The 17,371-nt window shown below is 38.5% G+C and overlaps 1 protein-coding gene across 13 annotated transcripts in view; it reads left to right on the forward strand.

The window, feature by feature from the left end:
- Positions 1-4,439: 4,439 nt before the first annotated feature.
- Positions 4,440-17,371, forward strand: part of SNCA (synuclein alpha) — a 149,383-nt gene continuing 136,451 nt past the window's right edge. For 7 of the 13 annotated variants that reach the window (XM_006066279.3, XM_044946237.2, XM_044946239.2 and 4 more), the window contains exons 1-3: positions 4,977-5,130; positions 6,475-6,620; positions 14,571-14,612. In XM_006066279.3, the coding sequence (XP_006066341.1) occupies positions 6,500-6,620; positions 14,571-14,612 (163 nt within the window). In that variant the 5' untranslated portion in view covers positions 4,977-5,130; positions 6,475-6,499. The other 6 variants (XM_044946234.2, XM_044946231.2, XM_044946232.2 and 3 more) reach the window with 6 other exon arrangements.

A 17,371-nucleotide genomic window follows, 5' to 3' on the forward strand; every position in this document is an offset into this window, starting at 1 on the left:
TTGTATCATTTTTAGATGCCACATATAAGTGATATCATATTTGTCTAATTTCACTTAAATATAATTTCTAGATCCATCCATGTTGCTGCAAATGGCACTATTTCATTAATTTTTATGGCTGAGTAGTATCCCATTGCATATATATGTGGATGGGCACAGAGGTGTCTTAGCTATTGTAAATATTGCTGCTATGAACATTAAGATGCATGTATCTTTTCAAAGTAGTGTTTTCTTATCTTTTTGCTTTAGGAGTGAATTACTGGATCATATGGTAATTCTATATTTTAATGAAATCTCCATAGTGTTCTGCATAGTCGCTGCACCAAATTACATTCCCACCACCAGCATAGGAGAGTTCCCTTTTTGTACACCCTTCCCAGCATTTATTATTTATAGACTTTTTGATGATGGTCATTCTGACTGGTGAGAGATGATACCTCATTGTGGTTTTGATTTGTATTTCTCTAATAATTCATAATACTGAGCATCTTTTCATGCATCTGCTGGCCATCTATTTGAACTTTTAGATCTCCAAATATTTAAACAATCTTTTCTATCTAGTTTTGAAATTTTTAATCTTGGATCTTACATGTCTTAATATTCTTAGCACCAAAATGACAAGGATATTTAAGATGATATCCAATTGAATTTTACATATTTCATATGACATTTCTTGTGGTCACAATTTATGGTCACTAAACATTAATGAGGATATACTACAATATTGACAAATATGATAAATGACATTGTGCTAGAATAAATGTCCATTGTTTTTTGGGCTTCCCAGGTGGTGCTGATGGTTAAGAACCTTCCTGCCAATGCAGAAGACATAAGAGATGCAGGTTCAATCTCTGGGTCAGGAAAATCCTCTGGAGTAGGAAATGGAAATCCATGCCAGTATTCTTGCCTGGGAAACCCCATGGACAGAGGAGCCTGGCGGGATATAGTCCATGGGACCACAAAGAATTGGACACGACTGAGTGTGAGTGCATTTAGTTTTTTTAGTTTATTTTTTGCTGTATATGACATTGTAGAAACAACACGAAGTTTTACACAGGGTCAAACTAAGTAATCTTCTTTGGACTTTATACACTTTTTTTTATTCCTTTTTATATCTCTTGGAGTAACCCTACTGCCTTGTCTCAAGTGCAACCCTTTCCAGTATCACACACAATGCCATCCCAACTGGATGCATTAGGCTTTCCCTTCTGTACCCACTGTGAAATAGAAGAGAAGCCTACCAAGATCTCATTACCTCCTGTTTTTCATACATCTACAGAAGACGAGGGGAAGGTGCAAACAGAGAATAAGAAACAAGTGGCCCAAGAATCGACATTACATTGTTCCTTGTGTTTACAACAAATATAGAATAAAATCATTCAGAGATAGTAAAGATTGCATTTCCCTTACTGAAACACATTAAATCAATTCTTATCATTCCTTTCGTTTATAGTCACTGAAGCTTCCTTATTTTTCACATCATTCCACTTTGTAGTTCAAGCTTACCACATGGCACACCTAAAAATTCACTTGTTTTATGCTAAAGACAGAGAGTTTAGATTAATCATGCATTTCATAGGATGTTACTCTTAAGCTAAATTACTTAATTAAACTCAAGCATCCCTATTAGAAAGAAGTAAAATATCTAGATTTCATTTATCAAAGAGTAAAACAAACATGAGTGTAGTCATTAACAAAACATACAGTCAGTAATGCCTCCCAACCGATTATCCTTCCATATTCCTTATGAGGTCCAAGTCATTCAATTAGTTAAATTTTTTTAGCTTAAGCTTTAAAGTTATATTCTAATAGTTAAAAATTATCTCAAGGCTATGTTGTAAACTAATGATGAAAGTGAAAAAAAAAACAAACAAAAAACAAAAAAACAAAACAACCCTTTATTAACTTCCAGTTCCCTTCTTTGTGCTTGAGTTGCTCTGCCTCCTTAGGAATACTGAGCTCAGAGAATACAGGTAGAACATAAGTAATGTCACTACTGATATCACCAGTAACTAAAAGTTTATTGAATGCTTACTGTATTAAAGGCACTTTGAGGGATGAAAAGAGGAGTAAAACATAAAGTTTTAAATGGAAAAAAATATTTTGATTTAATTATAATTTTATAATTTACTTTTTTGTGGTTGATGAGCAATCAACTTCTCCTATAATTACTAATATAGAAATGGCAACATTTCAAATATGAAGGCAATGTTTTGGAACAGAAACTCTCCTTGATTTCCAAGGTCATATCCAAATTCAAAGGCTATTTCTAACAGAACTGGGTCTCACCTTTTACCTCCCACCCTATCCCATTCCCAGAGAGTAAGGTACCAGAGAGTACTGCCAGTTCAGGAGACAACTGGCCTTTTGGAATAGTTCCTGCTGGCTTATGTCAGCTCTGCCACTTTAAAGCTATGCAATTTCTGCCTTTTACCCAAATTCTTTGAGCCTTAGATTCCCTGACTATAAAAGTTACATAATAAAACTTAACTTACCCATTTGTTATGATTAAATGATCATACAATAGTCTTTTGCCAGCCATAATATAACGCATAAAGATGTGGAATCATATAATGCTGTAAGAAGTAGAAAAATATAACAACTGCTCCAAAATAATTCTCTTATTGGTCTTCACAGGGCCTAAAAATAATCCTCTCATTGGTCTGTACAGAGTCTAAAATATCTGTTACTTTATTCATCCCTTTGACTACTCAAGAAGGTCTCTGTTAACTATATATATATCTTAATTGAATATTAATATGTACTAAATATATTAAATAACTAGTTGTGATGCGTCACAGTGCAAAACACTATTATTGGCAGTAATAAAAAGAAACAATTGAAAGTAATAAATACCACTAGTTTATGCAAAAACATGAATGACTAAGTATTAGGCTGAGTGAAGAAGCCAGAGATTTTTTTTTTAAGTTCATATTGTATGGTTTTATTTTTATGAAATAAAATACATAGAAGCTGTACAACTGAAAAGGGCACAAAGAAATTTCTAGGGGATGAAAATGTCTTATTTCTTCAAAATGGTGTGGGGTACATTAATGCATGTACTTTTCAAAACGGATTTAAAGGAATACGGAGTGGAACATACCACTGCATGCAAAATTTACTTTTAAAGTTTTTTAAAAGACCAGCAAAACATCATTGTGTTTACTTTAAAATAGTTCTGATATCTTATGGATGCATGCTGAATTATTTACAAATGAAAAGATATACATAATTCTTGGGATTTAGTTAAAAATGGGGAATGGGAGTAGTGATTAAAAAATGGGGAGTGGATGAGAATATAGATGAAACATGATTAATCATGAACTGGAAAATAGTGGAAGTTGGGTGCTATTCCACCGTGAGTCCTTTATTTTCTCCACTTTTGTATATGTTTGAACATTTCCCATAGTAAAAAGTTGAAAAGAGAGGGATCAATGAACAGAAGGACATGACTTGTTGAAACTCTCAAAGTCATAAAGCAAACCAACTCCCAACTTCCTTCTCCGATCCCAAGGAAGCAAAATATGAGTGTTTTGGAAAGACCACTTTTCAAATGAGCCGACCAATAGTGCAAAGAGTTGCTTACGTAGCATATACTCGCTTCCCATCTCTTTTGGTTTCAAACGGTTGTTGATTTAAATTGCTTTTTACTCACATTTCAGAGTGTGAGTGCAAGGATCAGAAAGAGGTGCAAGGTTCAGAGAAAGCCTTTTTTCCGTCCTACAAAAAATAAGCACAATACAAAGGAACAAAAAACATATAGCTAAGATGCGTTTTCCGTTACAGGTCTAAAAGCATCCTCCCTTCCAGGCAAAGAAAGCAGAGGGAGTCCGTTGGGGGAGGAGTTTCGTTCTCCATTCCGGTGTGATCCAGGACCAGCTGTTTCCCCTCCAGCTTTTAAAGGTGAAACTGTGTTAAACAGTGCAAAAATTGTCTCGAACCCCTTGCGTGTGTCTGTCTATGTGCCGGTGTGTGGAGATGGGGTGGCGTGTCAGCACCGAGGACCACGCGAATTCGAAGTCAGGAAAGTGAGTGGTATGTGTTGATAGAATCTCCCTTTTCAGAAGGCTCTGAAAAAATTGGATATCCTGGTTCAGGAGAATCAATCACTTGATTGATTCCTAGGCACCTGCATCTGGAAATTCCATTCTGAGAATGAAAAACCGTCCAGCCGTTTGGTTTCGACGGCCGCGGAATGTTTATTCCTTGTTCCACTGATGCGAAAAGAAAACAGCGTCTGGCAGCCGCTGATTGGTGGAAAAGAAAATGGTGATAGTGGGGTGGAGAGAGGATTTGACTAGCTTCCTCCTGCCTCTTCAACCTGTAACTCTTCGTTACTAGTCTCCTCTCCGCCCGCGAGACCATATCGGGCTCATGAGAGGTTAAGAGTAGGCCCAAATCTGGGGGATATTTAAACAAAAGCATCGTTAACATTGATATGAGGGAAACGTGCTCTTGGCAGAGCTAATGTGAGCACGCTTCCTAGATTGCCTGTCTCTTAAAGCAGCTCCTCGAGAGACTGGCTCTGTCTTTGGTGGTCGACCTGTCACACTCCCCGCTTCCCGAGGCTGGATCTGACGTGGGGGTCCCCGCGAGGAACCAGAGGGAAAGGCGGAGACAAGGATGGGGGGTGATGGGAAAGAGGGAGAGACTTCCCAAGCCTAACACTCGGGATCTCCACGAGAGCTCCCGTGACCCTGAACTCGAGGTGAGCCGCAGAGCACCCCATCTTCCAGTCCCCTAGGTCCAGGCGGGAGGCGGGAGTTGGAGGTTCCGTCTTCTCCCGCCCCCATCCCCATCCGAAGAGAGAGTGAAGTGCACGCGGCTGGGAAAGCAGCAAGCGCCGGGAGAGGGGCGGGGAGAGGAGCTGACAAATCAGCCGCGGGGGCGGTGAGAGGAAGGGGAGGAGGAGGACCACGGAGACTAGAAGGAGAGGGGGCGAGCGACCGAGCGCGGCGACGCCGGGTGAGGTGTGTGCTGGCTTTAGAGCGGACCCAGGGACCGAGCCGCGCCTTTAGCATCCTTGGCGCTCCTCCCCGCTCCCCCCCCCCAACCTTTCTCTTTCGACCTTCTGCCTTTTTCTCTCGAATCCTCGCGTGCGGGGGACGAGGAGTGGCAATTCGACGGCAGGTTTGTGGATTTGCCTCCCACGCCCCCCGCCTCCCAGCGCAGGCTTGTGCTGACAGCCGCCTCCTCTGGGGACCATCCCTCTTCTGGTGCCGCCTCCACCCTTCCTGTGCGCTTTCTCTCTCTTCCCACTTAAATAACATTTGGGAATTGTTTTTAAAATTTTTTAAGTGGGGGTGGGGGAGAAATTGGAGTTCCGAGGAGCCGAGGAAATCTGGTAAGTGCTTGTGGAACTAACTGGGCAGCTTTGGAAGTCATGGAGAACACCTGGAGGGAGAAGAGTCGTTGCGGACGCCCGGGGGCGCGCGCGGGGTGGGGGTGGGCGCGCTGCAGAGAGGACCAGCTGTAGTCGCGTCTCTCTCAGAGGTGAGTACTTATCCCTAGGGTGATCTTGAGGAAAGTAAATTGACCTGTTTGCCTCCTGCTTCGATTACTTCCCTCTTCTCGTCCTCAGAGGCCGAGAAGTCTGGATTCTCAGGGATAAGCTTTTCCTTTGGGAAACGCGAGGATGCTCCAGGGAGTATGAGTATTCAACTTTTGTTTGTCGCTTTCCTTAACCGCCCCCCGCCCCTAGTCCGCCCTCTCTGTTCTCTCTGTGAAGTAAACAAGCTGTGTTTGGCAAATCGTTCAGTGGGAGCGCTGAGAGGGCGAGTCAACAGGTGATAAGGGGTTAACAGGTGCGGCGCAGGGTGGGGGGCGGGTTCCAGGAACTGAGAACGCCCCCACGGGTGGCTGGGGCGCCTCCTGAGGCTTCCGCGGTTGTGAACTCGCGCCCTCCTGCACGTTCTGGGTTGATAGCCCAGGGTCGGGTGCATGGTTGGGTGAATTAGAGAGAGGGCGGTGGGCTCGCAGTTGGCCTGAGGTTCAGCCACACCCAGAGTGAGTGGTTCCTTCCCTCCCCTATTCGTGATTGATCTGTTAGCTGCCTTCTGGAATTTAAGCGTGTCCCTGACCCCCTGCCTTCAAGTCCCTTTCCTTTTCCTGTGATGTCTTCTAAACGCACTTCTAACTTATACTGTCACCATTTGGACCCTGGGAAGTTAAAAGAGGAGTCTATCTTTCCGTGCAATTCCACTTCGGAAACGCGTTAAGAACAGCTCATATATGATTCATCCTAATCCATGTTTAGGCGGCTAGACTTTATCCAGCCAAGATGGATGGGAGATGCTAAATTTTTAATGCAAAAGCTAAGAAAAGCCTCCTTTGTCCAGTGGTTGAAATGGAGGTATACTTAAGAGAATCTCACTCTTTTGAGGATTCTATTGATCTTTCAATAGTTTTTACTTTGGGTGGTTCTAATTTCGTTTTTTACGCAGAAGTTCTCAAAGTGTATTTTGTGTTCTCCAGTGCGGTGTAAAGGAATTCGTTAGCCATGGATGTTTTCATGAAAGGACTTTCAAAGGCCAAGGAGGGAGTCGTGGCTGCTGCTGAAAAAACCAAGCAGGGTGTGGCAGAAGCAGCAGGAAAGACAAAAGAGGGTGTTCTCTATGTAGGTAGGTAAGCCCTAAATGTCACTTTGATATTTATTTGGGATTGATGGGTTAGGATGATTGTTGCTTTAAATGCTGGTATTTCTCACTTGATTCAGTTTTGCATCTCCACTCCTCAAAGTGATGGGCTGAATCAGAGGTGTGTGCAAGTAGGTGAATGTGTGTGTTGGAGCTAATACACAAAGTGGGGCTATTTTGTTTTTACAGACTATTTAATTTTGCAGTAATATTTAGGACTTTGTTTCTTTTTTAAAATGAATGTTTTTATGTGTAAGTAACTATAGCTCTGAGGACAGTTTTAAAAACTCAGTCTTAGAAAATATTCAATAGTATCTTAAAATCAAACTCCTTCATGAGCTTTTGATTTATCTTCATGAATAATGTAGGCTAATTTCAGTGTATCCTAATTTAAAAGTAAGACGTTGATACAATCTTGAGATATGTAAAGAGATACCTACTGTGACCCTAAAAAGGAAAGGACAGACAAGTCTTTGGAGTTGCTTCTTGTGACCACTTGGTAAGTTGGGGACTAAGCTCAAGAAAGTGCTTGAAGGCTGCTAATATCTCTGAGACATTTATATAGTTCATTTATCAAGTGATACAATAAATTAGATGCTTACTGTTTTTCCTTGTTTATAAATTCCCACATCAGAGTATTCTTGCAGTGAAGTGAAAGTTGCTTCATCCTGTCTGGCTCTTTGTGATCCCATGGACTGTCCATGGAGATACAGGAGTGGATAACCTTTTCCTTCTCCAGGGGATCTTCCCAACCCAGGGATCAAACCCGGGTCTCCCACATTTCAACTGGATTCTTTACCCACTGAGCCACAAGGGAAGCCCCAAAATGCTGGAGTGGGTAGGCTATCCCTTTTCCAGAGGCTCTTCCTGACCCAGGAATCAAACCAGGGTCTCCTGCATTACAGGCAGGTTCTTGACCAACCAAGCTATCAGGGAAGCCCTACTCTTTTTTTTTTTTTATCTTAAACTGTGTTAGGTTAAGTGTTATTTCACGTCACCTGGAATTCTTTGGGTGAAGAAATAGGCATACACATAGACACACACTCATCTGTAGGGATACAAACAGGCACATGAACATACATTCACCCACTGCCCATTCTGTCTCTTCTTTTCCTCCTCTGAGCTAGGTCACATTCTCTAGTAGCAGGTGTAGCAACAGTAGCCAAAGGATGAGTAATAAAGTGGAGGATGAGCATAATGGATTGTGTAGAATACTCTGTCTATGTCTATGGGGTGAAAGAAAGCTATGTCGTCTCTTTGATATAGATGGGCTGGAGAAAAGTTATACTTGGAATGATTTTTATGAATATTTCTCATATTTTTCTCACTGTTCATAGACTATTTTGGTTTAATCTTACCACAAACCTCTAGTTAAATTACTCTTTATCTTAAAGTATATTTTCAGAAAGTCATTGAATTAAAAAATGTTACAAGAGGGAAAAGTCAATGAGTTAATCTCAGTTTTTTTCTTGTGAAATGTGGATTGTACCTTTTTAGGTGGAATTTGGAATACTGAATCAGTGACATTTAGATAATCAGTATTTTTATATTTGTCCTCAGTGTTCCAAGTTGTGCAAGTGCATGCTTTGTAACCATGCCTTGATTTCAGTTACTTTATAACTTAGTTACTTTTAAGATTTTTTTAGTTGGATAATATTGATTTATTAGTTTTGAATGAGTCCAAGAACCACTGACTATTACATTAACACGTTGCTGTTTTCCAGGTAATAAGCAGGATTATCATCTGGAAAACATTGTACTTGTTTTCATTTTCAACCATGAGTTTGGGCAAATAAAATGACTTAATTTTTTAAAGATTAATTTAGTTATTTTCTCTGAGATTATTATATGAAATTTCGATTTATGTGCACATATTTTAAAAAATAATCTTCAGTGTTTATTATGGTATTTAGCAGAGTGCATTCTATATACTATTTATCAGTTAATATTTTAAAGTCAATTAAAAGTTGAACACAAATACATAATTCAGGATGAAGTATGACCTTGTGAAGTTATAGTACTACCAGCTTTTGGCAAGCTTTTTCTGTAAAGGGGTACTGAATAATTTTAGGGTATGATATCTGTTTCAACTGATCAACTTTGCTCTCCTGAAGTGAAGGCAGCCATAAACAATAATTAGGATGACTATGTTCGTATAAAACTTTACTTACCAAAATAGCTGGAGAGTTTATTTGGCTCATAGGCTATAGTTTACTGACTCCTGATAAAGTAGGAAAAAATGTAGATTTGATGTTAAACTTAAATTCCAGTCCAGACTATACCACATTTTACCTCTAGGATAATGGGGAAGGTACTTAACATATCTAAGCATCATTTTACTCATTTGTAAAAATACAATTTGAATAAATGCAAGTATCTTGCAGAGTTCTTGTGAGAGTATCATAATAAAGCAGAACCTATAAGTAAAAAGGCATACCTTAAAAAAATTAAAGACTTAATTTTTATAAGTTTTAAATTAACAGAAAAATTGATATATAGAGGTTTCCCATGTATCCCAACCCCCACACATGCATAACCTCTCGAATTACCAACATCCTTTGCCAGATGGTACATTTGTTACAACTGATGAACCTACATTGACACATAATCATCCGAACTCCATAGCTTCCCTTAAGGATCACTCTTGCTGCAGTGCATTCTGTGAGTTTGGACAAATGTGGAAATGGCAATTTACTCCAGTATTCTTGCCTGGAGAATCCCATGGACAGAGGAGCCTGGTAGGCTACAGTCCATGGGGTCACAAAGAGTCAGACATGACTAAGTGACTAACATACACACACATTCATCATTATAATATATAGAGTATTTTCAGTGTCCTAAAAATCCTCTGTGCGCTGCTTATTCATGGCCTGCTCCCAACCCCTGGCTATCACTGATCTTTTTCTCTCCATAGTTTTGCCTTTTCCAAAATGTCATATCAATGGAATCACATATTGTTTAGCCTGTTGAGATTGGCTTCTTTCAATTAATAATACGCATTTAAATTCTTTTATGTCTTTGAATGGCTCATTTCTTTTTAGTGCCAAATAATATTCTGTTGTCTGAGGTTTATCATTCACCTCCTACATCTTGGTACTTGGAGGACATCTTACTTGCTTCAGAGAGTTGGCAGTTATGAATAAAGCTGCTATAAACATCTGTGTGCAGGTTTTTGTGTGTATATAAGATTTCAGCTCCTTTGGGTAAATATCAAAGAGCACAACAATTGCTGGGTCATATGATAAAACATGTTTAGTTTTCAAAGAAACCATCAAACTATCTTCCACAGGGACTGTACCATTTTGCATTCCCACCAGCAATTAACGACAGTTTTTGTTACTCTTTTGTTACTTCCTACTCTTTTGTTACTCTAGTTTTGTTACTTCTTTGACAAAATTTGATGCTGTCGGTGTTCTGGACTTCGGCCTTACTAATACATATGTAGTGGCATTGTACTGTTATTTTAATTTTGTATTTTAAAACTGGTGACATAGGATGTGGAGCATCTTCTCAAATGCTTATCTGCCATCTCCACATCTTCTTTGATGAAGTATCTATTAAGATCTTTGGCCTATTTTTTAATCAGGTTATTTGTTTTCTTAGTGTTGATTTTTAAGAGTTCTCTGTCTTCTTTTCAGATATTTCATAAATATTTTCCTGTCTGTAGATTGTTTTCTTATTCTTTTGAAATTGTCTTTCATAGAAGTTTTTAATTTAAATGAATTCTCACTTATTAATGATTTAATGGGGTGTGTCTTTGGTGTTATAGCTCAACAGTCATTGCCATACTTGAGATTATGTAGATGTTCTTCAATGTGATCTCCTAGAAGTTTTATAGTTTCACATTTTACACTTAAGGCTATGATTCATTTTGGATTATTTGCTTGTGAAGGGTATACAGTTGAAATTATTTTTTTTCATGTGGATGTCCAGTTGTTCTAGCACCATTTGATTAAAGACTATCTTTGTTCCATTTTATTGCCTTTTTTCCTTTGTCAAAAATCAGTTGATTACATTTATGTTTGTGTATGTCTGGGCTCTCTTTTCTAGCCCCTTGATCTATTTGTTTATTCTTTCACCAATATCACATTCTGTTGATTATGACAGCTCTATAAGAAGTCTTGAAGTTTGGTAGTGTCAGTCCTCTAACTTTGTTCTTCTTCAATACCATTTTGGCTACTTTTGATCTTTGCCTCTCCACATAAACTTTAGAATCAGTTTGTTAACATCCACAAAATAACTGGGGTTTTGCTTGAGATTGTTGTTGCTCAGTCGCTAAGTCGTGTCCAGCTCTGTGACCCTATAGACCGTGGCACAGTAGGCTCCTCTGTCCTCCACTATCTCCCGAAATTTGCTCAAATTCATGTCCATTGAGTTGGTGGTTCTCTCTCTCTCTCTCTCTATGTGTGTGTGTGTGTGTGTGTGTATACATACATACATACATGTATATATATATATAACATGGAATTGTAAAATCAAGTTGGGAAGAGCTAACGTGGCAATGGCACCCCACTCCAGTACTCTTACCTGGAAAATCCCATGGACAGAGGAGCCTGGTAGGCTGCAGTCTATGGGGTTGCGAAGAGTCGGACACGACTGAACGACTTCACTTTCTCTTTTCACTTTCATGTATTGGAGAAGGAAATGGCAACCCACTCCAGTGTTCTTGCCTGGAGAATCCCAGGGACAAGGGAGCCTAGTGAGCTGCCGTCTATGGGGTCGCACAGAGTCGGACACGACTGAAGCGACTTAGCAGCAGCAGCAACATGTTGTTAATATTCTGTCTTCTATCCATGAATGTGGAATCTCTCTCCATTTATGTAGTTCTTTGATTTTGTTATCAAAGCTTCATAATTTTTTCCCATATAGATCTTGTATATTGCATTAAATTTATGCCCAGGTATTTTATTTATTTTTTATGCTAATGTAAATGATACCATGTTTTTAATTTCAAATTCTGCTCCATTCATTACTGGTATATAGGAAGGTGATTGACTTTTTAACTTTGCATCCTGCAATCTTTCTATAATAACTTATTAGCACCAGGATATTTTTTATTCACTCTTGACAGTTTTGTTTCATCTTTCCCAGTCAGATATCTTTTATTTCCTCGTCTTATTGCAATAGCTAGGGCTTCCTGTAAGATATTGAAGGAATGGTGAAAGGGGATATTATTGCCTTGTTCCTGATAATAAAGTTCCTAGTGTCTCACAATGAAATAGGATGTTAGCTGTAGACTTTTTGGTAGATATTTTCTATCAGGTTGAGAAACTTCTCTATTTGTAGTTTACTGGGAGGGTCTTTTATCACAAGTGAGAATCCCAGGGACGGGGGAGCCTGGTGAGCTGCCGTCTATGGGGTCGCACAGAGTCGGACACGACTGAAGCGACTTAGCAGCAGCAGCAGCAGCAGGTGTTGGGTTTTGCAAATGCTCTTTCTGCATCTATTAATATGATCTTGACATTTGTCTTTTTGGTCCTGCTGATGTGAAGAATTACTTAATTGACTTTCAAACATTGAACCAGCCTTACATACCTATGATAAATGCCACCTGATTGTGATGTATAATTCTATTCATGCATTGTTGTGTTTGATTCATTAACATTTCATTGAGAATTTTTGTTAGTGTACTTTTATATGTAGGAGCCATGGTTATTATTGTCAAATAAACGCTGCTTGGTGGCTCCAATGGTAAAGAACCTGTGCCAAGCAAGAGGCCTGAGTTTGATCCCTGGGTGGGAAAGATCCCCTGGAGAAGGGAATGGCAACCCACTCCAGTATTCTTGCCTGGAGAATCCCATGGACAGAGTAGCTTGGTAGGCTACCGTCCACGGGGTTGCAGAGAGCCTGACAGGACTGAGCGATTAACGCATGCACACAAACTCTGCAACAGAATAATTTGTCCATGTATTTTCTTCCTTCATTATAAGAACTATTATCAATAACTAGCTTGAAAGATTAGAAGTAACTAGGGAAAATTTTCCGGTTTCACTTATGGCTGAACAAGTTTAGCACATGGTTTTCTTAAGCCTCATGAGAGAGTAATCTCATTCCTTTATAATATACTTTCAACAGCTAGCTTTTAATGCTAATTGATGAACCACCATAAGAATCAGTATTATTTTTATGTTTTTTTCTCCTTTTGTGATATCTTTGTATACAAATTTTCAATCAACCTACTTCAATTTAATGGGCCAAAAATTTCTCAATCAAATGGTTTAGAAATTATAAGTTGAGAGTGAAATTCAAAAGCAAAAAAAGAATGTAGTTCTCTGCTAAGTATTGTAACAGTAAAGGCAAGAAAATGACCTTCAAAACTCTTCCAGTGAAATTCTGCTCAATAAGTAGCAGTGGTCAGGACTGTAGATTGATATCAAACTCCCAAGTCACAATTTGCTTCACCTCCAACATACTGAGATAGTCAACATGACATGCACAACAGCATAATTGAGTCCTTGTCAGTGCCCAGGCATTATTTCTGATCTCCACTCTGCAGCTTTGTGAAGTCATAACAGACAAGAAGGGAATGGATGTGGGCTACATCAGCTTAGGGACGCAATCAGATCTAGGGTCCCTTCAGCTGTTATCTGTTATGAGATCTACGTATCTATAAGGTCTGTCTGTCTATCATATTACTGGTAACATACCACTTGGCACATATTTTGTAGCTTTATCTTTTCATTACAGATTACTTATCGATTAAAAGTTAATCATCAGTAACATATACTGCTAAACAATTATGACAGCCAAAAAAAGGTGATTGGTTTGATACAAAGCAACCTAATTAAGTCTTTCTTGTATATTTGGTTCAGGATACATTCCATGATTTAGCCAAAGATTAAATTATGAGGTATAACTGAGGCAGAGAGAATAGACTACAGGCCAATTGTTAAAATATATTTTTACTAGTTGTTTTTAAAAATAAGGGGTTGAAGGAGTGGCAGGTAGCGTATGATAAATATTCATTTCCCAGTTTTTTGGTCCTAATTTCCTTACATTCTTCTTCGTCTGATAGAATTACTTTATTTAGCTTATAGGGTAGTTTTCAAACGAATTTTCTTTTTGTTGTTATTTTCACCAAGATCATTAAAAAGCTGTATGAATTACACTAAAAATCCAATATTAGAGAGCTGATGAATAAAATTATTCACAAACTTAACTTTAGAAATACTTATATTCATAAATTCTTTGTGTAAAAGTTTGATAATGGTCAAGATTTGGGGAAAATTCCTATCTTGCCCCTTCTTGAAGCTAGCATTAGTCATACTTCAGTGATCAAATACTGTATTCCTTCTGAAGGCTTGCCTGGTTTCATAGAAACAATATGGGCTTAGGGTCACAGAGCCCTTAATTTGAACATGCTTGTAGCTGGTGACTTCAGACAAATCATTTAACTTTAATTTGTAATTGCTTCATGTGGGATAAAATGGGCATGATTTGAAATGGGGGGTTATCACAAACATTAAATGAGATGAAAAATGCCTTTTTCATAATAGATGTTCAACAACTATAAATTCCTTCTCTCCTTCCGCCATCCATTTGTGCTCCATGGGTTAAGGATCTCTGTATTGCATTTTAGTAGAGCTTCTGCAGTTCTGAATCCAAAATCACCTTCCCAGCCAGACCCTGTGTTTTCTCACCTATTCTTTTTAACTTTCTGTAAGTTGATATGTAAAGTGGGACACAAGGGGTTGAAAAGCTATTACTGTGTGCTAAAATCTTAATTGGAGCGTATCCTGTTAGCTTTGCTTTGTTGTATTTGTTGTAATGGTTACTGAATTTCTTTGTTTAGAATTTTTTGCTCCCTGAGGATATCTTTACATATGGGTTTTTGAAGAGTGAGATATTGTTTTTCCATTAGATGTATTTAAAAGTAGCTCATTAGCAGTAAAGGTGACTTTTAAACTTATGGTTTGAATTTGTTTGTTTTTGTAGGATCCAAAACCAAGGAAGGGGTAGTTCATGGTGTGACAACAGGTAAGCTTTGTGGAACTTATATTCAAGGATGATATTGAAAATATCTAGTAAGCAGGATAGCCCCAGCACTGATCGTTCAGAATGTAAATATAAACCACTCTGCCCATAGAGGAGCATTCTAGAAAACATCAGCTTTGTTTAATCTTGATTCTTTATTAAATATTAAATATTTTAAGTATGTTAAGTATTTGTTATAAGTAAGTAAAACACAGTGTTTGTAATTGTCAAGAATGATGACTGAATTGACTAGTTTCATTGTCGTTGTGTAACATTTGAGTATTCTGGTCAACTTAATGTTCTGGCAAATGATAGTGGAATATCATATAAGGACTGCCATTTTTAAAGAGTTGAATGAAAATTTTCTATAGAGTACAATGAAATATTCTGACACTAAAATATACAAATTATAATACTTCCTTGATGCAGAAGACATTTTAGGAAATACCCTTGGGATGATCAGTGAATTATTTATTGTATTTATCTTTGTTTGGCCTAATTTCACCCAAATTTTGAAATTAGGTCTGTAACAAGATTACAATAAGTGAATAGCAAAAATGATGAAAATTATGGTGGTGATGATGAAGAGGAGGAGGATAATGATAGAAATAGAAAAATCACAATTTAGCAACTTTAATATATGGACTTGCTGTGATTGAGTTTTATGTTTTATGTACTCCAAGCTTTCTGACAGGCATGATAAAATAAGATATATGATCAGATATAAAATATAACTCATATGATGAGAAAACAGTAAATATGGCAGGGCCTCAGCAAAATAACATGCTTCTATTGCTAAGTTATAAAATAGATTTTGAGAAAATCAAATGGGAATATTAATACAATGTTTTGGTTAAGGCCACAAACACTGAAGCCAGAAGTCTTTAGTCCAAATTTCTGCTTACACCTTACTAGCTGTGTGACTGTTCTGCAAGATTCATTACCTCTCTGTGATTCAGTTTCCTCATCTATAAAAGAATTCAGTGAATGAGAATATATATAAATACCTAGAATACTAAAGGCATATGGTATGGATAACCTAGGTTTTACTATCATTTTGTAGTGAATCTACCTTGAGCTACATTTTGGTAGCTAGTGGAGAAAGGTATTTATATGGCTTTTATACATACCTTTATACATACTATATAGTCCATGGAATTCTCCAGGCCAGAATACTGGAGTGGGTGGCTTTTCCCTTCTCTGGGGGTCTTCCCAACCTAGGGATCAAAGCCAGGTATCCCGCACTGCAGGCCGATTCTTTACCAGCTGAGCCACAAGGGAAATCCAAGAATACTGGAGTGGGTAGCCTATCCCTTCTCCAGCAGATCTTCCTGCCCCAGGAATCGAACCAGAGTCTTCTGCATTGCAGGCAGATTCTTTACCAACTGAGCTCTCAGGGAAGCCCTTTTATACATACTTTTGACTAAAAAAGTTAAGAGTATAAAATCAAAACAGGGAGTTCTGTGGTGGCCTTGTGGTGAGGATTATGGGTTTTCACTGCCGTGTCCTGGGTTCAACCCCTGTTCAGGGAACTAAGATCCCGCAAGCCACATAGTGCAGCTGAAAGTAAATAAATAAAAAACAAGCCTTTGAAACTAATTCTTCTAGAAGCTAAGTTAAAGTGTGCAACATACATTTGCTCTGTTGGAATTCAGTATATATAAACTGCCCTGTAGGGACCTTCTATAAATGGCATGTTATAAAGTATGACTTTTGTAAAAACTAGTTATCAGACAGTTGTAGACTGTGCTATAGGAAGATAATCTACTTGGATTAACAGCTTTTCATTGTAATAACTGAAGGAGAATCCATATGGATGAAAACGTGGATAAGCATATTGCAAAGTTTAGAGCCTGTCGTAAAAATTAGAGAATAAACTAATACTACCATCCAATGGAGGCTATGCAGATGGGCTGCAAGGATAACTATTGACAAAGTCAGAATTTTTGAGAGTTTTTTAGAATGATAGAATGTAAACATGAGTTTTTGAGGTGTTTGTGTGTATGCATGAGTACACACTTGGCCTGGTACAAGTGACTGAAGTTTTGTACTATAAGACAATATTTTGCAAATTGTTTCTGAAAAACAGTAGCCTGCCAGCTAATGTTTCCATGGTTTTAAAGTGTTTGGAAACTTTGCATATCCTGTCTTCCTTTTAGCATATTAAAGAAACTGAGCTGTTCTATAGTAAATAAATTTACATAATTTAGTTTAACCCAGGATTTCCAAAACTCATTTGACTTTCTTTCAATAGTTGAAATAAGTGAAAGTCATTCAGTAGTGTCCCACTCTTGTGACCCCCATGGACTACACAGCCCATGGAATTCTCCAGGGCTGAATACTGGAGTGGGTAGCTGTTTCCTTCTCCAGGGGCTCTTCCCAACCCAGGGATCAAACCCAGGTCTCCCACATTGCAGGCGGATTCTTTACCAGCTGAGCCACAAGGGAAGCCTTTTCGATAGTTACTAGAGTTCAATTCAGTGAGTGTTCCCCAGAACACTATGGAAAATCCTTCTAAGCAGGGAGACCATGATGATTTTGGTATGGGCAGTATTTACACCATTGCACCAGTGACATAAAATGCATTTACATCGTTGCACCAAAGACTTCCCTGGTGGCTCAGATGGTAAAGAATCTGCCTGCAATATGGGAGACCTGGGTTCAATCCCTGGGTTGGAAAGATCCCCTGGAAGAGGGCATGGTAACCCACTCCAGTATTCTTGCCTGGAGAATCCCCATGGACAGAAAAGCCTGTCCCTGCA

Source organism: Bubalus bubalis, chromosome 7, assembly GCF_019923935.1.
Source record: "Bubalus bubalis isolate 160015118507 breed Murrah chromosome 7, NDDB_SH_1, whole genome shotgun sequence".
NCBI classification, from domain to species: domain Eukaryota; kingdom Metazoa; phylum Chordata; class Mammalia; order Artiodactyla; family Bovidae; genus Bubalus; species Bubalus bubalis.